Source organism: Marmota monax, unplaced genomic scaffold (assembly GCF_021218885.2).
Source record: "Marmota monax isolate L192 unplaced genomic scaffold, Marmota_monax_Labrador192_F-V1.1 WCK01_AAM20220418_F8-fsc00133, whole genome shotgun sequence".
In the NCBI taxonomy this organism is placed as follows: domain Eukaryota; kingdom Metazoa; phylum Chordata; class Mammalia; order Rodentia; family Sciuridae; genus Marmota; species Marmota monax.
This window is the reverse complement of record NW_026694821.1, coordinates 1,345,845-1,371,013: the sequence shown is the minus strand read 5'-3', so window position 1 is coordinate 1,371,013 and position 25,169 is coordinate 1,345,845. Positions and strand designations below refer to the sequence as shown.

Here is a 25,169-nt window from a genome sequence, read left to right as displayed (position 1 = left end):
TGATAAGCCTCCCAATTCTCTAGTATCTCACAAGAATAATTCTGAGAAGACACCTCAAAACAGAACTGAAATATGAGGCCACTTGTCATCAATAGAAATTTAGCATACAGGTTTTTGTTCCTCTATGCATCTTTGGTAGAGACTGAGCACTTACAGGCCATGATTCAAGGCAGAGAGAAAATCACCCCAGCAGCCTCCATGAGACTCCTGAACTCTGAGAGGAGTCAGGAGACGGTCCATGAAATTAAATGCAGGACAGCAGGTGAGGGGCCAAGCTGTATGCAGCTGAGGGGAGTGTCTCATTTGCTCCAAAGCAAAATTATTCCCAGATACCAGCACACACCTACATACACAAACAAAGGAGTTGGATGGAGGTTCAGGGATTTGGAGGACATTGCCCATCATCTTGGGCCTCTTCAGTAACAGGAAGCAAAAGCCATGGAGTGAGGGTGGTCATGGGTTGCAAAGACAGCTGCTTCCACCTCCAGAGCAGAAAGCCCAGAAGGTGGTCCTAGGATTGTCACCAAATGTGATTTTCTTTGCTGCGGCATATTTAAAAAAAAAAAAAAGTCCATATCTATATTCACATTTGGCTCTTCCTAATTTTTAATTCATCTTCTTCTTGTGAATGAGCTCTCCTTTCTAGTTACGACAGGAACCAAAAAAGAGAGCTTAGCTTTTAACATATATTAGAATTCAGTACAGGATCTGTAGTTGTCTTTGATCTCACCTGGTACCAGTTCCAAGCAAGCCAGGAAATGTACAATGTTCAAAGAGGGGGACAGCTCAATCTATCCATGGTTTAAATAAAGTGGTGGAATTTCTCAGTCCCATGAATACCTATATGAAATAACTGCTCCTACTGGAACTAGACCTGAAGTTAGTGGTTAAAATCCATGTTTATAAACCAAAATGCTTGCAAAAGTTATCTTATTTAGATCCAAGAGCACACACCAGTGACTTCTGGCATCAGAAATTTCTATATGCTGAATAATAATAGCTTATGCTTTTGTAGTAAGCAGCGTTCATTCAGTAGAGATAAAAGATGCTCCCAGGTCTTACAGGAACTGGTTTCAATAGGAATTCCAAGCTGAGATGATTGATTAAGGTTTTATGCTCACCTCCTTTTTTTTTTTTTTTTTTTTTTTTTTTAGTGCTTCCATTTCAGGGAGGAATATCTGAATAAGAGAAAGGGATAACTCCGAATCTCAAACTAACCTCAAAGTTAATAACTTTTGAATTTGAACTTCACCTGACTCGAAAGGTTTCATACACCTGTATTGATGCTGCCTAAACACCTGCACATTCCCCCGCTCTCCCAGAGAGTTCGCAAATAGCACACTGGGTTCCCAGGAGACCTGAGCACCTGGTATAAGAGCCAGCAGAAAACCTTACCCACTTCTCTTCCTATACCTGGTGGTCCTGTGGGAGTCCCTTACGAATTGGAGAAGAATGATTGGTACCAAATAAAAGAGGGTAAAATCCTGGCATTTGCTGCAACATGGATGGAGCTGGAGAATATTATGCAAAGTGAAATAAGTCAGGAATGCAAAATCAAACTCTGCATGTTCTCTTTTATATAGAGAAGCTGAAAAGTTCAACTCACAGAAGTAGCAAGAGAACATGGGAAGGTTGGGTGGTAAAAAGAATGGTTAACAGGATGGGGGTACAGTTGGATAGAGGGAGTAACTCCTAATGTTCTATAGCACAATAGGATAACTATGGGTGACAACAATTTGTTGTGTATCTCCAAAGATCTAGTAGAGAGGACTTTGAATGTTTCCAACACAAATAAGTGAAACATGTTTAATATGATGGACATGCCAGTTACCCTAATCTGATCATCACATGTACTACATGAACTGAAATATCACACTGTACTCCATAAATATGTAAGATTATTATATGTCAGTTAAAAACAAAAAGTTAATTTTAAAAAAGATAAGCCTTAAAAGGGATTTTAAGATGGGCATGGTGGCACATGCCTATAATCCCAGTAGCTCTGGAAGCTGAGACAGAAGGATCGCGAGTTCAAAACCAGCCTCAGCAACAGTGAGGCACTAAGCAAATCAGTGAGACCCAATCTCTAAATAAAATACAAAATAGGGCTGGGAGTGTGGCTTAGTAGTTGAGTGTCCCTGAGTTCAATCCCCAGTACACTCCCCACCCCACCCCCCCAAAAAAAACATAATTTAAAAAATGTCTTTGCAAAGTCTGTCATATTCCAGTATTTGGTTCCTTGCTGGGTCTATTTCTTAAAATGCAAAAAGGATTGTCTTTTCTTAGAAGCTCTGGTACTAGAACAGCTAAGGAAAGAACACTTGCCATGTTGACAGCCTACTTGCGTATTTATCCAGAAGAGGGCCACAAACCTGGCTTTATGATTTAGAAATTCACCCACCAGGTACAGAGTAGGAAATTCTGCACCTTCACCTTTTGTGTGTGTGTGTGTGTGTGTGCTTCCATTTCAGCAAGGAATATCTCAGTAAAAGGGATAACTCCAAATCTCAAACTATATAAGTTTTGACACATTATCAGTGCAACAGACAACGCATATATGGCTAAAACTACTTTAAAAAAGAAAAAAGCAGCTCTCAAAAATTTCCATCAGCTCATAGTAGCTATGGAAGCTACAAAGTAAAATTATGGGAAAGGGACATTAAAATTGAGAAAACTGGAGAAAACTGGAGAAGTTGAAGTCATGATTTGTGGCATATTTTTGTAGCATTTGCTGCAAGAGAAAGGGATAACTCCGAATCTCAAACTATGCCTGAAAGTTAATAATTTTCAGTTATCAACTGCTTCAGCCCAGCAAGTATGATTATTATAATGTAGTATAGCATGAGGCTAAATTCTGAAACCTGATTTTAAAAAAAAGTTTGATATACTCTACATTTAATAAAAAATCACTACTTATTTGGTTTCAGAACTACATTTGAGTTATATTTTCTGTTTCCTTTTCCTCATAGTAATAAAGGCTAGATAGCAAGTCATCAATTTGGGAGGGGGGACACGGTTCCTTCGAACCCCTTCATATACTAGAGAACAATGTTAACTTTCTAAGCAAAACTTTCTTTCTTATTGGTCTGATGGTCTCAACTATGGTATCAGAACTATGCCAAGTAATTTTATGTCTTTTGATATTTAATTAATAGTGGCTAGAAATAGTACAAAAGTCTCACTAATTCAGATCAGTTATAATAAAGGCCAGTTTGCATTCATGACCATTCTAATTACAGGATAGTTTCAAGGCATTTTTATTATTTAAATGACACAGCTTTGACCAACAAAATATGGTTAAATGGAACTCCTCAAGAGAGTGGCTCAAATCAATACTGAAAAGAACTAGAACAACTTTAGTAAATTTATTAAGAGTTATTGTTCTCAGAAAATAATGATGTTAAATTAAAAAAAAATCTTAGGTACTTTTATATTGTTTTTAAAGTTATATTTATCTCTGTAAATTTTTAGCAAATGCCTTTTAAGAGGTATTTTAAATATTTAGTTCCTATCTGAATTTTAATCAATTCCTAAGCAAGATAGTTGATATTAGATGAATTTTTAAACACATAATCCTTTGTAAGTACTCTTAATCAGTAAAAATTTAGAGAATTCCACAGAATTTTAGAAAGGCTTCTTCTTTGAGATAAATCTGCCTTTTATTGAGTGTGAATGTACAAAGGAAGCAACGGGATTCCCTTAATAAATCTGATATCACCACTCCCTTGCATCTATCCCATGAGCCAATGCTACCATGAGGCAAACCAAGGTGATATGCTTTTAAACAATAGCTGTGTGGTACTTAAAAACCACCCTGGCTAAGGTGATCCAGTGGAGAGATTGACACACACACACACGCACACACACACACACACACACACATACACACAGAGAGAGAGAGAGAGAGAGAGAGAGAGAGAGAGAGACTCTTAAATTGTAAACTGGAATCCATTTATTGTGAACATGGAGAAATGGTGGGCTGAATGTCCTTACAAGTACTTTTGAGTCAATCAGAAAATGCACGGCGGGCTGGGGCTATATAGCTTAGTGCAAGAGCACTTGCCTAGCATGTGTGAGGCACTGGGTTCAATCCTCAGAACCACATAAAAATAAAAAAATAAAATAAAGGTATTGTGTCCATCTACAACTAAAAATGTTGAAGGAAGGAAGGAAGGAAGGGAAAAAGGAAAAGAAAATGCACAGAGAAGGGCATTTACTGTAGCACATGCCCATGTGTAATCCAGGCCTACTGTCAGCCATGAGCTACCTGGTATGCTCCAATAGCAATGAAGCCAGGATTTCAATTTACTTTAGAGAGGCTGAGCTGGTAAGGATTAATAACCCAAGATATCATGCTCACCAAGTGAACCAAGGGACCCAAGGCAAGATCTGCCCTGAATAGTAGAAGCTAAAGCTAAAGTTTTCCTCTTAGTTCCTAATTGCCTGAGTTCTCCTACAGTCTTTGTCAAGAGGGACTAGTTTCCAAGCGCAATAGAGACTGTAGGCCAATTTTTCATATATAAAAAAATATTGCAAAGCAAGGCCTCCAATGTAGTCAGGTGAATTGTTCAAAATTCTATGTTGCTTGACCAGTTAGAAACATGGATAAGAAATGGACAACTCCCATAAAGGCCAACAGCCAACTGCATTCTATTAGCCACAATAGATGAGGCAATCTGGTTGGAAAATAACTCTTTCTTTCTTGAAATGCTAATGTGTCAGAATCTCCTCCTAAAGACTTTTGACTGTTTGCTCCATTTGAAGACTATTGAATAATATAAGAAAAAGCTGTTCACAACTCAACAAGGACCTAAGTAACTTAAATTAAAAGGACTGGAGATGTAGCTAAGTGGTAACATGACCCAGGTTTAATCTCCAGTACAATTTCAAAAAGTATATAAAAATATATTCATATATTTAAATCCAAACAAATCAAAAACCAAAATATGTTCTTAGTACTTCAACAAATCTAAGTACATAGTAAGAAAATCATAGACACATATGGTCTTTGGACAAACTACTTATTCTCTCCATCTTCCTCATATGGAAAAAAATGTGCTGAGGATTAAATAATGTGTGTATGTAAAGTACAGGGCACAATTACAGGCAAACTATAAATGGTAGCCATTACAGTTATCATGCTGCCCTCTGGTGCAAGCTACCTCTACCACCCTCTGTTCCATAAAGGTGCAAATGATTTAAACATTGGGAAGTAACTATATACCTTTACTGTCAGTGGAATTGTCAAGAAGAGGAGGTAAGTATGGGCTCATGGGCTCATGGGCTGTGTGTGTGTGTGTGTGTGTGTGTCTGAGAGAGAGACAGAGAGTGTAATATTTATTATTTATTTCCTCGATCCCTTTTTAAAAAAAATATCCCAGTTGATTCTAAAAAGAATTTGGAGTTACATATGGCACCTTCCCTCTGGTTCCCCCCTTAAAATGTCCATGAATTATTAATAGGGTTTGTAGCAAAGGGCCATGACCAACGGATTTGGGCTGTTGGGGTGATCATGACCAGTCTCTTGGAGACAAATGCTCCACTTCATTAAATCATGTTCTCGCTTTCTCCATGGTGAGAATTAGCTTTAGAGCCTGGAACTAGAGATGGGCCCTGATTCTAGACCTAGCCTGGGGACAGAGTTGGGCTCTGAAGGATGGTATCATCACTTGCGCCAGATGATAAGTGCTGAGAAATTGGGAAGGAAAATGGTAGGAAGAAACAGTCTTTGGACTCTCCTGTGTATGCCAGCTTAAGAGACAGCCAGCTGTACCACATCTGTCCTGCAGGGCTGCTCCATCCAATCTCACTATATGCAGAAGTCAGGGACAAAGGAACACTGATTTTAGTGCTGCACATCAGATCTTTACACAAATGCAGAGAGGTTTTCCTGATCACCAGATTTGAGGTGGCCTGCTGGCCACTTGCTGTCACATTGTCAAGCTTTATCTTCATGGCATGTGTCACTAGTAACATCTCCTTATTCACTTATCTGGGTTGTCTTGTGGTTGTTTAATTCTTCCACATTCTACTACTGTGTGTTCCATAATAAGAGGGATCTTAAGTATCTTGTCCAGTGCAGTACACCCTTGATGACCTCTGTGAGCTCTCAATAAATGTTTGTTAAATAGTATGTAGATGTGATAGAGGCGCAACTTCAGCTCCTCTCTCTGCTACTGGGCTGGTGCCTGCCCCAACTTCCCTCCAAGGACAGACCCACTTCCTGCAACATTAACAGGCCATGACCTCTGGGAGTGGGATTATTAGGCATTTAAAGGCCTTGTCCAATGCGTCTCTTTCTTAGGCTTCCCACCTGAGATGTTGATTGGGTTTTACCTTTTGGGAAAAATCCTCAGCACTTTTGAACTTCATCTTTTTCCCCATGCAGTGAAATCAATTACCTTCTAAATCACACACACACACACACACACACACACACACTCAATCATGTATATCTCTACCCTGAGGGATGCCCATCTCACTCTCTCCACAGGAAAGATGGAACTCACTGGTCCCAAAACGTATGGCAAGAAATAAGAAAGAGGGGCTATGTGCTTCAATCTTTTTTTTTTACAATTTGCATTTTCATTTGGAATATAATTTGCTTGTTTAGGTACAAATTCTGTACCTAACCTAAAAACAGATTCTCATTCTGTTTTTTGTTTTCCTGTATAAAACCTAATGACCCTGTTTAAAAAAAAAAAAAAAGTGGAAGTGAGTCAAAATTTGGGAATTCCTGTGTACCTAATTATTATACCATTAAAATAAACTCAAACACCATCATCTTTATTTCTATACTAAAATTTGACCATGGTTTTCAAATTGATGGATCTGTCACGTAATAGCTCGTAATTTTGCAACTTATGTGAGGAAGTACATTGTCCTCTTCAGAGTCCTATTTCAAATTTGGCACTTAAAACCCCCAAGAGCCCAACTTCGCTCACCATGACATTTCCTCTAATCAGAAGTTTTTAAACTACAGTTAAAGGGAAGGATACAGAACCATCATATCAGTATCACGCAGACCAATTCAAAAGGATAGGACCAAAGTAGGAAGGGTTGTCCAAGCCTTTGCCTCCTGAACTCAACACCACCATCCCCATTTGTGTCCTTATTCTGTCCCTTTAGAATAAGAAGTTTGTTTATTGTCTATCCAGAAGAACAGACTCATTTCGATAAAATATCATGACTTCTGCTTTTACTATCCTACCCTGTGATAATTATTACTGATCAGTAATAGTCATTTTTGAGTAGCAAACTCTACTTGGAATAAATAAAATGGTAAAATGGGTCTTCCAATAAGTCTATGAAAGTATTTCAGATCTTTGGAAACTTCTCTTTGCTTTCTTCTTCTTTCTTTTGAGCGGGGGCAGTGCTAGGAATTAATTCAGAGCCTCATGCATGCTAGGCAAATGCTCTACCATTGAGCTACACATCCAGCCTTGGAAACTTATTCTTGAATGCTATATCTATGACATTTTAACACCATCAGTAACTGCAACACTTGTAACTAATGAAAGATAAAGTGATGTTCAAAATGAAGGTCAACAAAATGGCAAATGTAGTAGCCATAAATACGCCTACTACATTTTATCTTCTTAACATATGCTAAACCCCAATTCATCTGAAATGCAATTTTATGTAATTGAGTATTGCTTGGGAAAAATATGGTCCAAGAGGGACTTTAGAGTTTTGCTGTGCTGTTCATTTGAGGTTCGAGTTTTATTCTTGATTTTACATTTTAAGCTATATAAAACCATTCGTTTTCACTCATCTATTCACAAGACAGGGCTGGAAGTAAATAAATTTTAATGAATATGTTTTTAATAAAAGTAGACTCCAAAGTTTTTGATAAATTGAAATTCAAAATAGATACAAATAAACCCGATGGTCAAATTTGCAATGACAAACTAGTATGTTAAAACTATCATTACGAAAAATGAAGTTTGAGATAAGTAAACACTGAAGTATTTCCTAGCAAAGTAAAATAGCAAAGTAAAACACCCAGTAGACAGTCTATTATAACTCAGTGTGGACACCACCAGTATATTACACAGAGTAGACTTCACTTCTCCAAGTGCAAGGAAATGGAGCCGAACTGAATATTTTTGCATTCCCTTCTAGTAAGAAAATCCCTATGAGATGACGAACATGCAAAGTGAGCAGCAAGTTTTCAAATTTAGTACTCGATTTCATTTGGAGTATGAAATGGTCTCATACCACTCCAACAGCAAACTTGAGAAAGCAAAAGAAAATAAACCACTACATTATTCTTACTGTTTTTTTTCCTCATGTTTATTTCTCCCTTCATTTTCTCATTTTAAATTTGACATTGTGAAAATTAAAGTTACTTTTCTTCCCATGATTTTCCACCTGACACTGCCCATGATTGGCAGCAACAGCCACACAAACTAATAAGGATATGGTAAAAAATACTGAAAGGCTGCAAGAGATTAATCAAAACCCTATTTCCTATTTTAGGCAATATTTAGAAGAATGCTTCATGCGATTGTTCACATATCTTTGTCTGTTTTTTCTTGGATCATCAGGTGGCATTCCTTGTAGGACCAGTTAGCAGCCTGCCTGAAAGACACTACACTGGTACCTACCACTAAAGCAGAGATCTCCCTACACACCTGCCACTCCCTGATATTCACCTCCAAATCCTCTACCATCAGGCAGTCTATTTCAGGGATTCAATATGGGGAAAATATAGGAAGAATTTAACATTTTAAAAATTGGGAACTGCACAGTCTACAGCCTTGCTACTTGCATATGTACATGAGTATGAAGTCATACTCTGTGTGACTCCATAGAACATCATAAATGCTGAAAGCTAAAGGCCAGGCCATGTTCCCTAACCTTTCTAGGCTATTATAACTCTTACAAATTGGAGTTTCTGCCCCTTTGTAGGGAAAGTTGAAGCTATCCCCCAAGAACCAATTCACTCAAAACAAAACATAGAGGGGCTGAGAGAGAGGGAGGAGAGGGGCAGGGAAGCTCTATGGTTTTCCAAATCACAGCACATCTGTACTACTATCACCGACAGGTCTGGAAGCTGTGTGGACAGCTCTGACACTGGGAGTATCTGAACTTATGTCTAAACTGGCACCATCACAGAGTTCACATCAGGGATCAAGGACCCTAAACCCTGCCCTGTTCAGTGAGCCCAGAAAAGCTGCTCCACTCCTTGAGTGCTTCCTGGTAATAACCTGTCTGACGACTCTCCGAAGATTTACAAATAACTGAGATGATAAAATACTTGGAAAATGAAAGTGCCATAGAAACACTAAATATATGAGCCAGGTCTGCCAGAGCAGTTGGTTTCTCTGCTGATACCAATTAAAACATGTTCATAGATGTGTTATATCTTTCATGATGCCAGCAAGTCCAGGGTTCAGATGACATATTTCTATCCTGAGAAGGGTCACAGGAGATTATGTGACTCCCTTGCCAGGGTTTATGAAACATTTTCTCTGGAATTTTTCGGCTGGATCTTCACAATAAGCCTGGGCAGATGCAATTGTTCCCATTTTAGGGGGAAAGAAACCAAGGTTCAGAAAAGTTCAACTACTTGCTCAAGATCATATAGCCAAATGAGACAGAATCCAGGCTAGAGTTCAGGTTCCTCACTCCTATTCCTGAGTGGCCCTGCCACCCAAAATGGGAAGGAATGGCCTAAAGTAATTATTTGCATTATTTATTTCTGCTCACTTTTGCTGAGCACTTGCTGTGTTTCCAGGTATTATCTCATTTAATCTCCCACTTCAAAGCAGGTACTGTTTCCTATGGAAAGCTTCACTGACCACCTCAGCCTAAAAAGAGCTCCTTCCACTAAAGCTGCACAGCGTTTTTCTCTTAACAATACTCCTCTGATATATTGTGTATGATCCTTCATTTTAGCTAAGTTTTCACATGCATGCTCTATCATGATGTCCTTGAGGATAGGAAATATATCAATCTGTGCATCTTCCAAGGCACTCAGAACAGTACTGTGTGCACTACCAAAGCCTAATTAATACTGGTTGCATGATTGGAGGTATATGATTTTAAAAAAAAAGAAAAAGAAAAAGAAAAACTTACATGGAACTAAGTTTCACAGTGATAAGTATTTCACATTCCAGAAAATGAGAAGCCTCAGCTCTTCAATTATTTGAGTGAACACTACATTAGCTGATTGCATTTCTGCTCTACCTCAGACATGTATATTTTCAAAGTACAGAATGGGCCAGGGGTAATCAGCCCACCCAAAGGAGAATAAAATTCTTGTATGGAACTGATCTGACCATCCAAATCTTCTTTGATGATGGCCCCTTACCTGATAACATATTGTCTGTTTTTATTGAGGGAAACTTCAAAGTCATCTCATGTTTGTGCCTATGAATCATCAGATGGTCCTCTGTTGGGAAGCGCTGTGGCACAAATAGAAAAAAGGAATGGAAAGGAGAGATAGTCAGTTTTGTAGCACATATTTGTCATCAGAGAGAAAAAGATTTATTTAACATTGTGAATGTGACTTGCAAAAGCAAAACAATCAGTTCCGAAAAAAGTATGAAAGCATGAGTAAAGTTACAAACTATTCTAAGCAAGCAAATGTGCTGAGATATTTCTTTCATTTATACTCAAATATATGTATGCATCATGATTTCCATTAGTTTACCAAAGGGTTAACTATATTGCAGAATCTGGCTGAGTGCTGATAATGAATAAGAGATCTTTGCTATCAATCATTCTCTGAGTCCCCACATCTTCCCTGGGAACTTTTTAAAAGGCCTCTACTTCTATTCCCTGGATCTAACCAACTGCACTGACTAATTAGTACATTATATTTTTCTTTAGGAACTAGAAGGTTTCATCTGAGGGTAGGCTTTAAAATTTTGTGTTTTACTAAAGGATAAAACAGAAAGAGGTAAATTAAAATTATATATATATATATGTATAATTATATATATATAAAATCATTACATGATTATATATACATATATTTCAAAAATGTGCCATGCCCTAATATCTGCCTGACGCTGGCAGCTTTCTTTTTAAAAAGAAATAGCATTTAAATTAATGTTTATTATGTTCACAAAAAATTTACTAATGGCAGCATGAAAAAATTAAAAATTTCCCATTTCTTCTTATAAACATAAGAAGACCATATCCAAAATAAGAAACTGGATTTAGATCTGTGAGGAACTGGAATTTTGCAAAACCATATGGAACTTTTCTGTAGTGGTTACTGTTTTACATAATAGTGTAAAATTAAGTCTAAGGCATGACAAGTATGCTAGACATTTATCTATAGATTAACCCAAAGTAGGAGAAATGCATGACATAGAAAAGAATTTTGATTCATGTCAGACTTTGGGAAAGAATTATATGCCATGCTTGACATATATACTACAAATGTACACCATGACATCTGTATAGTATGTTTCTGTTTATGAAGCCCTGATCCATCCATTATCTGTTTTTTATAAGTAGACATACAATTTTATAGTAACATGACAGCTTATTTTTAGTATCCTATTCTCTGCATAGTAAATGCTTATTTATTTTTAATTTTCAGGGAATGATATTATCATTATCAAAAATGCTGCTCCCAACAGTGAATAACCACATCATGTACATACACAAGACGGGGATCCTAATTAGGATAAGATATACTCCATGTTTATATAACTATGTCAAAATATACTCTACTATCATGTATAACTAAAAAGAACCCAAAAACTGTGATTTAACCCTCTCAAAAAATGCTGCTTCCAAATATTTTTGGCTATCTGATTTCTGGTCTTGAGGTGGGACTAGATTTTCTGGCCCTATTCTGTTGGATGGAGTCATGTGACTAGCTCTGCACATTTAGTCATGAATGAAAGTGACCTGTCACTCAGAGGCAAGCATGAAATTACTGGTGTAAGATCCTCTGTTATTCCCCTCATCTTTTTAGTGGTGTATCATGGTGACTTGCAATACTGGAAATAGTAGTCACTCAAAAATCCTAAATCTCTGAAGAATTATGAAAAACATTTCTGAATTCTAAACAATTTTGAAGCGCTTCCTGCCAATCTATAATAGAAATGAGTTTTTTATGTTTTAAGCCATAGAAGCTTTGGGGTGATTTTGTTATTGTAACAGATCCTAGCCTATCCTGACTTAGATCGATATGTTGTAATAATTAAACTTAACAGAGTATCTGCTTTATCAAAATCAAATAAAAATACAAGAAAAGACAATTCTGCTGAACATTTCCATTTTTTGACAATTTTTTTTAAAAAATCCATTCAGAACTTCCTAGTTCCTCAAGATTGACAATATACATTTCAATTTCAAAGACTATAGATTTGTATTCATGAGAACAAGGGAATTCCCTGGACTGAATGCCACGAAATATTCTAAAAGTAGTTCTTTGTGTAAACAACAATTATTTACTTTTCATTATAAGTAAAAATTGGAGAGCATAGAATTGGAAATGCATGGCAATTAGGCCAATTTCTGAATAGGCAGAAGTTTATTTTATGTGACATGATAGTTCTTTGCCTCTGTTTCATCTCTTCTCTCGTCTTTATAACATCATATATGATTGCACTCAATATGCAACACTACCACATGTGACTTAGAGACAGGGGTTAAATTTTTTTGTCTTCTTGTCAAAAACATAATTTTCATGATATACATACATATATAATCAACATGCTCATATCCCTCATTTCATATTGATCAGACATTTTTTTTCTGTAAAATAATAGCCTAATGTTAGGATGTTAGACTACTTCTTAATAATTCCCATACTGGCTCATATTAACTCTCATTACTTTCAAAAGGAGACACTATAAGACAACTGTAATTTTTAAAAATCAGGTAGGAAAATAGCAGCAAATCGTAAATAATCAAAATGTACAGTCTGCGACAGATGCAGAGCTGAGAGTTACTCAAAATGTGGTTAACGCAGAGGGCAAAGGGAGAGTGAAAGTAACAATGGACTATGAGATTTCAAAGAACAAGAGAAACGTGTCTCTCCTCCCGTCTAAGGATTTGTAACTTAAAAGATCTCACAGGTATCGCAGGCCATACCTAATAAAGCCAAATTTCTTTCCAAGGAGAAAAGGGAAGAAAAATCCTTCCACCTCTCCCACAATCAAATCCTGATAATTCACTTTCTCCTTTTCCAATCCCAGCCTGCACTCCCTCCCTGCAGATTCCCAGGACATGGAATGTGCCTAAAGTAAATGTTCTGATGGTAAAGATTAGCCTGACTGGGAATTCCTAATATCCCACCAGGAGACACTTGGAACTACTGGGTGACAATGATATTTTCTTAACTCTAAGTCCTCCTCAATTGAAAGATGGGCATCTTGTTATGAGAGCTGGTCAGGAAAAAAGAAATGCTTCCACAGTAAATGGGGACATTGAGTCTTAGATGCATCAAGGTGGGAAGGAGGCTTGGAATTGTCATCTAAAATCAAGAAACTTTGTAAAATCCTTATTTCCCACATTTGACCAAGTTTTTACTCAGTCTACTCAGTGTGCTCAAGGAAACGACCTGCTCCTTCACCAAGATGTTCAAGGTCATTCACAGAGCCTATGTAAGGGCTGGGGGTGTGGATCCATGTTAGAGCTTGCCTAGCATATTCATTGCCCTGGGTTCTGTCCCCAGAAACTCCTTCTCCCCCCCGCCCCCCCGAATTAAATTTTAAAACGAACCCAGTTCAAACTTTATTGTCACCTCCCAGGATTTGCATGTGACTTCATGGATTCTCCTTCATCTCCACCTGGCTCAAGGAAGGAGCATGCCCACTCCCACTTGGGTGTCTGTAGGCCCTGATCTGGGGAATCAGCATGTCCCCTCCTCCTCTTTCGCTGGTTTCTTGCCCTTGACTAAATTCAGCTTGGCTATCCTTTAATTTTAAAAAAGCTACCTCCCTCTCAGGCTACCATTATATCACACTGCTTCCCGTCACTGCCTAGTGCTCCTGAAAGAGTCCTCTATGTTTGCCACCTCCGCTTCCTCACCGCCCACTCTCTCATTAATCCTTCCATCTGGCCTCCGCCTTTCTCTTCTCCCGGGTCGGGCGGCACTGGAAAACCTATCTGCCAAATGCAACAGCCCGGCCGGGTTCTCTAACTATCCCTGCTCTAGCAGCATCTGACACCAGTGACCACACATCTGTGGCATTGATTTATTTATACCCTGCCTGACTCCCAAAAGGAGGAAAGGTAGCATAGAGTAATTCATAAAATAACGGGACAGCAGTGATTAGAAGTAGGTAGACCACTCAAAGAAGGGAGTTTAAAGCCAGAAAGATAAAAAGAAAAAAAAATTTAAAAGCAAGGCTAAACCCAAAATGCAAACCATACGCAGTCACTCTCAAGCAGGGGCAGCTTTGCCCCTGCCCCCAAGGGGCATCTGGCAAAAAATGTCTCAATGTCTGGGGTTGTTACAATGGTGGAGTGTGACCAGGGATCTGGTGGATACAGGTCAGGGATGCACAGCCCCACATCAAAAAATTATTCACCCCTAAATATTAACAGTGCCATGCTTGGGAAATTCTGCCATATACTTCAAGGACTTATGTGTAGCTCTATTCTCCCTGACTTGTCTAATTATCAGGTGGTCATGCATAATCCTAGACGTTACTAGGAATCCCAGCTTGCCCCCAATTCTCTTTTTTGCCTTTGCTAGGTGTCTGTTGATCCCCTTCTATTAAATACCTTTCTCTAAAAGAGCTTCCCATTTACCTCCCCAGGTAAAGTCAGTTCCCCTGCTTTATACTTCGTGGCCCATGGTCTTTATTCAAAACTGCAAACAGAGTCATCAGATCATGTGGTTATAGATTTGATGTGTAGATTAGAAGCTCTGTGAGGGTAGGGACACTGTCTTGTGCAGTGCTGTTTCCCCAGGGCAACCAGAGTGCCTGGCACCTCCTAACTCCACAAAAATGTGCTGAGTAACTTGAATGAAACTTAATGTCTCATTGTCACACTCAAAGCAAAGGAAACTGCTCAGATTATTTGATTCTCTTGGGCTATCAAGATTTCTGGTTTGGAAAAAAAAAAAACTGCTGAGAATCAGTTTCACCTCAGTTAGGGGATCAGGTTTTTACCTGGTTAGTAAGATGATATTTTGCACTCACCATGGAGAGTCCTGGTCTAGCAGGATTTTCTCCAGTTACTTATCAACCTATCTGTGTTTTCCTAGTGCTTCCTACTTCAGAATGACCTTCAAAACCAGTTTGCTTCAAAATAATTTTCTCTAATGCTTTCCTTATTTACACTTCGGAAATACACATTGGCACAAAATCCCCTGGTGAAACTTCCAGGACTGGAGCACGGGACTCTGGTTGCTCAGTTCACGGCTGACAACACCAACTCATAACACCGGAAACATTTTTGTGTTTTTCTGGCTTCTTCCCTCTGGAAGGCTCCCCAAAATCTCCACATATTCCCTGGGGACATAAATAACGATGGTCCTCAACAGCTCTCCTAGGCACTGCTCTGCCCGGTACTGCCAACCCCACCAACCAGATAGGCAGGGAGAGCAGCATGGGTCCAGTTTAGGGAAAGGGTGTGACTAATTACCACATTAGGAAGATGCCTATGCTTTGAGTTTTAAACTTGTGTTATATCCCATAAAATGAAGATCTCAGTAGGAAAGCAAGCAGGTGTGATCATTTCCCACAAATGGAAATGATTAGAACTGGGAGCTACGCAAAGGGTCAAAAGTAGGAAAAGTCACTACTAAGTTCCAAAGAGAAACGGAAAACTCTGACCTTAGGTGATGGACATTTCTAATTTCCTTCAAAAAGGCAGGTTGCAGTATAATAATCCTAGCAGCAGTCGTGGTAAGGAGACAGGGTGTTAACTGAGCACTAATTGTATACAGGCCCTATGATAATCCCCAGGTAGCATCTCATCGGATCCCCACACCATTTCTACTTGATGAGAGTCCTCAGAAGCCGAGAGATTCCACCCAGTACAGCAGGAGTCTTTCCTTCTTGAGATTTAGATACATAGGGAAACCATAGGTGCTAAAAAGTAAAGTTAGAGAGGGTTTCTTTGACTCAAAGGGGGCAATAAAACAAAACAGAATTTAAGCTATGATAGTAAGGCATTTCACTAGTCATCCAGAGGCCCAGATAGTATTCAAGTGGCTTCTGGAAAAGTAAGCACTTCCTTTTCCCTTTCTGAAATGACAGCCCTTCATGTCTAATGGGCAGGATGCATCTGGTTTCACCTCTAGGGGGATATGATGGGCAGAAATGTTCAACACCACTGTACTTCAGAGGTAAGAGAGGAGTACTTTAACTATTCAAAGAGGAATATAGTGAGGGTGAAGATGATGAGGATGAGGAGGAGAGGCAGACTTTGACAGTATCTTGGTAAAGAAGGAAAGCTTAGGGCGGGCATGGTCGCCCAGTGAGAGCTTTCCTGTGGGAGGGCGGGTGCATTTGCTGCGAGCTGGAGCGAGCACTGAGGATCTGCACACTCACCTGGGAGCAGCCTGGGGCACTGCAGACAAACGGCCTCTCCTGCTCCAAATTCATCTTGGATTCCTCATAAATCTGAAGGGTCAGAGGGAGAGGGAGGAAGGAAAACAGAAATTCATGAATATCTCCTGCTTCTGCCTGAGACTCATGAGAAAGACAGTCGCTCAGAGCCCCTTTTCTGCACCCGATTCCCAAATTCAAGGAGGCAAACACTGACATGAATGAACTCAGGTCCTGCTTTGCTGGAGTTCCTTGGCTCCGTGCCTTCCTAAGTACATAATGGAAAAAAATGCCATCAAGATGTCACAGCCAAAATCCTGCCTCTGGAAAACTACCTGTGGGAGTTACCACCAGGTAAGACCCAACAGCACAGGAAGATTCTGAGGCAAAAGGCTGACTCAGCCCTGCTGAATGTTTCTGGGACTGACTACTTAGGACAGCAGGAGATATGACAGCCCCCTTGGTAATCAGTCCTCAGTGTGAGGAGGGCCGACCCTAAACAGTATGTTAAGTGATACCCGTGATGACCCCAGCAAGCTGCAGTGTTGCACAAGTAACCCTGGAATCAGTGTATCAGATTATTCTGCTGGTGAGTCATGGTCCCAAATTCCCTTTCAGCTCAGGTGTCTGATGAAGCCTCAACAGAAATTACCCATATTGTAAGGAAAGAGAAGTAAATAGAAGTCAGCAAAGGTACCCCAGATATTTTGATAATTTTGTTTTATAAGCTGATTTGAAAATAATACAGGACTGAATCTGCTGACTTACTGATCTAGATAAATAAGCTGGAATGAAGTAATTTTAAGGAGAAAAATCTTATAATCCAAAATACATTAAACAATACTATGATCTTTTCTTAGGTAAATTTTCAGTCCTAAGTGTTTTCTTTAGGCAAAAATTCAGTATAGTCAAAATTACTTTTGCAAATCCTCCCCAAAGGCAGCACAGTATATATGTATGGGTTTTTGTGGTTAACAATCCACAAAGCAACATAATTTTCAAAAAAAAAATTTCACAGGACGTAGTACACAAATTTGTTACACAATTTGAGTAGTTTTCTGTTTTTTTAACCAATTTTAGAGTTAAGTGTACATAAGTTACATGGGCAGTTAGTGGTATATTGTCTATTACTAAATTAGAACCTATTGCTTTTACTTTGTGCACAGGAAGCAATTTGAATTTTTAAAATGCTACTTTTGCAGTGGTACATACTTATAATACCAGCTATTCATGAAGCTGAGGCAGGGGGACTACAAGTTCAAGGTCAGCCTGGGCAACTTAGAAAGACCCTGTCTCAAAAAAAAAGCTAGGCTCAGTGGTGCATGCCTGTAATCCCAGCAGCTCAGGAGCCTGAGACAAGAGGATCACAAGTTCAAGACCAGTCTCAGTGACTTAGCTGAGGCCCTAAGCAACTTAGTGAGACCCCATCTTAAAATAAAATAAAAAACAAAAAGGGCTGGAGATATAACTTATTGGTAAAATGTCCCTGGGGTTAAATCTCCAGTAATAATTAATAATAATAATTTTTAAATAAAAAATAAAAATAAATGCTATTTGTGAGTGATTCCAAAGGGACTCCCAAAGTCCCTTTACCCTTGGAATAAGGAGCTCTGCTTATATCTATATAATAAAATATAAGCTCTGCTTATAGCTATATATATACAGTAGTGTTTCTTCCACCAAACACTACCGTATTTGATGTGTATTCTTTAGGAAAATATGTGCATACTTTTACTTTTCTAAAACACAAAGAGAGAAGACTTGCCTTAGGTAACACTTTTAGAAAGATATTTAAAAATTTAAAAATGTAAACCCTTTAAACCATGCTTCCTCACCCCCATGCAGTTTTCACAGAGCAATGTCCTTTTCACTCTTCGTTTGGAAAGGCTTCCTAAGGGTGCCGACTAAGATAGTAATATCCATAATTTTACAGATTTCCTGTATCGAGCGTTATTATATAAGTTCTTTTGCTGTATTCTATACATACATATGTGTTGCTTATTGAAAGGAGTCATTTTTTAATTTAAAAATTGTGACATATAATAATTGTGTATATGAATGGGGTACAGTGTGATGATTCAATAGCACATATGCAAATTTCAATGATCAAATGAGGGTAATTGGCATTTCCATCTCCTTAGATATGTATCATTTTTTAGTATCTGCACCCTTCCAACTCTTGTGCTCTAGTTCTACATAACATATATGATAAATCTTTACAGAGTCACACTGCTGATTTATATCCAAAAAAAAAGAAAGAAGAAAAACCACAGATACTTTTGGGATCTTTCTGCCTGCCCTTGTGTGAGGAAAGTCACAAGCAATTAAATCAACTTCTCATGTCTCATTATTCATTTGATCTTGCCATCACTGATCACAGAGCCTTCCTCCTCCCCAAACACTGACAACTTCCTTCTGAGTCTCAAAGAGTGACTTTAAAGTTGATAAAATGATTTTGACCAAAGGTAGAATAAACAGAGTAACTGGGTTATCCTCTAAATAAATATATCTGTTTTTCTCGTAAAATTTTAAAAATGCTTTCCTGGAAAGTTCCTGTCTGTCAGCTTGAGCGCTGCCAGATCATTTAACTGCTTCATGCCTCAATATCCCCTCCTTTATAAGACATTAATCTTCAGGTCTCTTGTTCTTGAGTCTCACTGCATGGTTGAGTCATTTTTAAGTTATGGCAAAAGGGCTGGGTATCTAGTGTGTGTGTGCTTAGGTGTGGGAGACATTTGTGGACAGGTGGTACTGAATCCTCAAAGAGCAAACATCCCCTATTAATAAAATTATAAAGTATTCCCTTATTTGCCTAGGTAAATCTTTCTTGGATACCACAGAGCACTTTACCTGCTAATATAATGAAGAAAAGCCTCTTTCACCAACTAACATTAGGATTACATGACAGTGAGATGGGGAAGTGCTAAATGCCCACACTTCGGGCCTACATCTGAAAGTAGTAATTAATGATTACACTTAAATTAATATCCACGCAACAGAAGTGGTCAAGAGTGGAAGTTCTGCTGAAAGTTGAAAGAGATTCATTAATAACCCAAAGCGAAGGAAGAGCTGACCAAGCTCAGGCACTTATAAGAAGAAAGCAGTTTTCCACTAAGGACACAAACGCATCCCAAACCTTGACCTACCCAAATGCCAACCTTCCCCATAAGCTTGGGGTTATCATACTCACACCTAGTATCTCTGTTTAATATTAGAATTGGTGACCCATCTTAATTATTGATTACAATTTGCCTATGAGTCATAGAAAATACCCTGGAATTATATTCTGATGCTGGTGCCTGGTGACCTAACAAGGCTCAGCCATGTAGCTGGGACTCATCTCATGGCACCTTCACGATGTGGATGTTATGATCAATAGAATTTGATATCCACTGAGCTGGGTCAGGAGAAGAACTCTGCCTCAGAAAGTACCACTGGAGAAATACAGAGTCTGTCTTCAAATCGTTTATAGAGTTTAGTCACCACTATTGGTGACTATTCTGAGTGACTACGGTCATTTTATTATTTCCTTTTTTTTATTATATATTTTGTAGTTTTAGATGGACAGGATGCCTTTGTTTTATTTGTTTATTTTTATGTGGTGCTGAGGATCGAACCCAGTGCCTCACACCAGCTAGGCAAGCACTCTACCACTGAGCCCCAGCCCCAGTCCTTATATTTACTTTTTAAATATAAAAGAATCTGTATCAATTTAGTACATGCTAAGCAATAAATATGGACCAGATATGTTCAGCAACATAACACTGGAATAAAAGTGTTAAGGTAAAATGGCAGTTGCTGATATAAATTAAGTTTAAGTCTGAGGTGAGTGGGTGTGTTCTATAGTGGTATATAAACCTCAACTGCTTTATTTTGATGCTCCGCAGTTCCCACATTTGGCCTCTGCAAACAGCACTCCCTTGCTAATTCCTTTCTGTGTAGGCGTTGGCAATGGTTCCACTAAATGGTGCCACTCTACCCTGTAGGCTTCATTACTTTTGTCAACCAGTTATGATCTGGTCTGCTGTATTAGTCAAGGGCCATGGTTTATTTTTTATGGTCTATTATTATGGTTCTTTTCTAGCACATATTGCAGTAATTATTTTCTCAAACAGACTCCTGCTAAAGCCTTGCATAGATTCTTTTATCATCCATCAAGTGGGGGCAAATTACTCAGACATGATTTTCACCAGGTTGTTCCACATTTGGTTCTCAGAAGTCAGGCCTCATCTTCTCATTTCCCATTCAGTTATTTTACTAGCTGGGATTTTTTAATAAACCAAGTTTTACTTGGCAATCACCATACCCTGGGCACCACTGCATAAAGCTTCCATAGTAGGCGTTCAATAAATATTTGTGGAATGGATAATGAATCCTGAATCATCATAATAAACCACCCCAAACAGCTTGCCTGTTCCCTACTCTTGTGGCAGTGGTTTTTTTATTTTGTTTTATTTTATTTTTATTTTTTTACTTTTTTGGTCCCCAATCCAAATTTTCAATGAGGCAAGAGCTTGTGTGTGACCCTCCATTCCACCTGTGCCCACTTATGGCCTTTGAAGTCCCCAGACTTCATGGAAAAAAGTCAGAGGTGCTTGCTTTTGGTGAACACAGTGGGGTAAAGCTAGTTTTCATAAAATCTCACATGAAAATGTATTAACTCATTATAAGTTTAACCCGTTAATGTTGCCATAGACATGGAAACCACCAAAGTCTAGTCTGTTTGCTGTGTGCCATGTATGACCCCCGCAGAGAGCTGTCTGAAAAACACATCCCATAGCTTTGGTTAGAACTAGTCATAATTGTGGTAGACACTCTCATCATTTAAAAACTTTTAAATAGTACTAAAATTCTCAAAATTCCAAATTCAGATTTATTTGCTCAACAAGAGCAAAGGGTTCACGGAGCCTTATTTTCCATCAAATTTTTTGGAAAACAACAAAAAATTCTAAAAATAAACCCTAATAGTACACAAAGTCAATTGAGATTTCCATAGCTGACAAGGAGATGACAGGCTTGATTTACAATTCAAACCCTCAACTGCCACTGGATTCCTCTGGCCTCAAGGGAGCAAGAATCTCTTCCATTGTTCAGGGTTTGACCCCACAAATTCCTGGTCTAAAATGGGAAATCTGTCCACAATGGCTGATGCAATCCATTCAAATGCTTTGCTAGCCATGTAGGGATACACTGGGAATGATCATTTCAGGAAAGGCAAACACTGCAAAAAGCAAATAGTACTAAAAACTTGGATATTTTACTGAAATACTGGAAATACGTATTTTAAATTTACAGGTTGCAACTGGGCCCAGCGGGAGGGAAATGCCACATCACCTGGTTTGCTCTAGTTAGCCAAGAGTGATGCCTGTCTAAATCACAGGTGGCTGTAACCAATCCTCAGTTAACATCAACCTCCAGTCTTAATAGAAGAGCACAAATTTCCCCAATAACATCAGGCAGAGCCATTCAGTGATATGGGCTTAGGAATAGTAACACACTAAAAAGATTGTTTCAATCTGAAAGCTGGCATGTGCACTTACCATTACTGAAAGTTAGGAAAACTTCAAGCCAAAATTTGAAGTATCAATGAGCACTAATGTGTTGATATGTTCTCCTTAGCTCTGGTAGTATTAACTTTGTTATGAATGCAATCTAGATGTGAAAGAAGGGCTTGAATTTTAATAATGATGTTAAAACCTTTGTCAGCTTTTATTGCCCTGAGATGGATATGGAATGAGTCTCCTTGGCAAGACTCATCAGAAATGACCCTTTGCTACCTTACTGAGCCTACTAAACCACCAAAAGGGCTCCAGAGAAGGAAACTGATCCTCCCTAAAGTGTCTGGGACAGCTGACAAATAGGAGCTGCTCGAGTCAGTCTCTGCGGATGACACTCCAGATCAAACATGCTTTCCTTCTGGAAACAAAGATTATTTAATTAATTAAAATTGTTAAGGGCATAGCCAATTGTGTTTACACTTTGTGTTTCTGAGAAATTGGTCAGGGAGACAAGGAACCACACACAAAAATAACCCAACACACATCCATCAAAAACACAACTCTACTTCTATTTTATTCGAAGAGAGCTCAGTGGTAAAGCACCTGCTTAGCATGCAGGCTCTGGCTTCAATCCATAGCTCCACAAAACAAACTAATTAATTAATTGACATATATATCTATATCTATATCATCTATATCTATATATATGTGCGCGCACACACACACAACACACACACACACACACACACCATATAAAATACAATGCCTGATTCTACTTTCACAGCAAGAATACAGGATGATTCTCCTCGCACATTGGCTGACTGTTGGAAAATAATTATATATTCAATTTGGAATTAAGACTTTCTTTGGGAGAGATACTGTATCTTTCATTATTTTATTTCCTCATCTGTAAAACAGATGACCATTGTAGTAAAATAGGAATCATTCAAAGAGGTGTTATTTGAAGAGATAACTAATGGAAGCTAACTGCAGAAAAAGAGAAAACACTTTGGTCTTCAAGTATATCTTTATCCTTCAAATCTGAATATCGAAAAATGAGTCCTCTTGCATTTCAATCCAAGAAAATAAATTCTTTTGTGAGTATAGTTTTGCCTTCCCCTGTGTGTCTGTGTGTCTTCTCTGAAATTCTCTTTGTAATGTCTACTTCTTTAATGCCTTTGTCTTGCTATGTATGTGTTTCTCTGTTTCTTTGTGTGTCTATCTCTTTATGTCTACCCCCCACACACACACACACTCACACACACACACACACACACACTACTTTATCCGTAGTGTTCTTACTAGCTTTACTGGTAAAAAGATCGGGTAGGCTTGTTTCCTGTTTCAGTGTTATTCTTGAAGTAGGCTGCAGTTAGAATCTGAATTTCATTGGGCTATTATTATTTGCAGCTGTGTGACCTTTTTAACCCTGCTTTAAAAGTGACATTTCAGCCCTCAAGCTCAAAACGCCCGACTGCTGCAAAGTTTCCAAACCAGAGATTTATACAAGGAACAAGACCAAGAGTGAGACTGTACCTCCTAAGTGAAAATTTCACCTGAATTTGGTATGAATGGGATGTGTCCCTGTGCAATTTACAGCCAGAACGCTGCCCCGGAAGTGCTGAGCTTTCCCCGTAACCCCATAGTGGGATACCACTGGTCCATTTAAACAAGAGAGACCCCCTCTCTGCAGAAGTACTCTCCATCCTCTGGCACCCCCAAAGCTCAGACTCCTACAACCTGAACCAGAGACCTCTTTAGGATTGTGTCACTCACTCTATCATGTGCACAGACTGTCAAAACTTCCCTTTGCATGGGACCCACGGTTCCCAGAAGGAAGGATTTTGAAATAGCTTTCATCTCTGGAAACTGACCCGGGTCTTACTCCCCAAAGGAGGCCCTACCAGAAAAGTGCTGGGGCTCACGTCCTCGCCCTGACTTCTGCAGGGACCTGTGGTTTTATATATGTGGCGTTTATGCTGTATATGGGAAAGCATTCCAGTGGGATTGGATTTTCATATGTTAGATTCCTCTTTTTTTTAAGTTTTCCATATGTTTCTTTAGATATGAGGCTTTTTTTTCAAAGTTACAAGCTAATTTCAACCTTTGTTCTGCATAATCCTGTCTTATAACTTTCCTATTTGTGGGTTCAATAGTTCAGAACACACTCACTGAGCAGAGGCATTTGATGCGTGACATTGACCAAGTCCCCGACTGTGCCGTCTATGCCTGAGTGTGTGCATTTAGGTCCGTGTTCCTATACTTCCTCGCATTTACAGCACACATCCCATTTCTAAGAAAAGCATATTTGACGTGTGTGTGGTTAACAAAACATTAGCGTAGAGATCCTCTGGTTTTGAAGGAAATGCTGAATGGAACCCAATTGCTTGACTTGTTGCTAAGGAGACTGAATACAAACTCAGAAGACGCGCGACGGAAGGGGGCAACCTCTTTTCCTTTCTACCTGCTCTCATTATGAAATAAAGGAAAGAAAAGAAAAAGGATGAAAACTGGAACAAAAAGTGATGAGGGTTTTGAGTTAATATTGTCATCTGTACCTTTCCAGTGAGTCCTGCATTGCCATACAAAATAACTGCCCCGGGAAGTCCTGAAGGAAAAACTAGGAGAGCAAAGGAATTAAATGCAAAACTCTGTATGCTCTTCATACAGGTCAAAAGAAGCCTGCTTTACAGAAAATACAGGAGGCAGCATTCTCTTTCTTTCTTTCTTTCTTGTCCTTCTTACTATGAGAGTAAAATTTACTTCTTAGATTATAACACATTCTCAAACAGGACTACTCTGCCTCCAGGTAATATTTAATATGTTTGTGGTGTGATTGGTTTTTAAAGCATTTTTAAGTAAAATTAAAATTTTAAAATATTCTGAGAAGTCACAACTTTTTTCATCTTGCTTTTCTTTTCATACATGCAAATTTGTGGGATAGAATTGTTTCTTTCTATATTCTAAATAGGTATCCTTGCACCGCCAGCAACAAGATATGTTTGGTTAATCTAATGTATAGGCTGAAATAATAATTCAAACATCTGAAAATTTTTCTTCATGTACCTGAATCTGAGCTACAAAATGTGAGACTGTGATTATGCTCCCTGCCCTTGCTTTTGGCAGGGCTAGTGAGAAACTATTTCATCTCACTATTAAATTTATCAATTATTACCAATCTATGATTAAAAGA

The 25,169-nt window shown here is 38.6% G+C and overlaps 1 protein-coding gene across 4 annotated transcripts in view; it reads right to left on the bottom strand.

The window, feature by feature from the left end:
• Creb5 (cAMP responsive element binding protein 5) overlaps positions 1-25,169 on the bottom strand; it is a 402,319-nt gene that overhangs the window by 312,297 nt on the left and 64,853 nt on the right. For all 4 annotated transcript variants that reach the window (XM_058573158.1, XM_046426059.2, XM_058573160.1 and 1 more), the window contains 2 exons: positions 16,482-16,553; positions 10,319-10,412 (listed from right to left, as the gene is read on the bottom strand). In XM_058573158.1, coding sequence (XP_058429141.1) covers positions 10,319-10,412; positions 16,482-16,553 — 166 coding nt within the window. The remainder of the gene's footprint in view (positions 1-10,318; positions 10,413-16,481; positions 16,554-25,169) is intronic.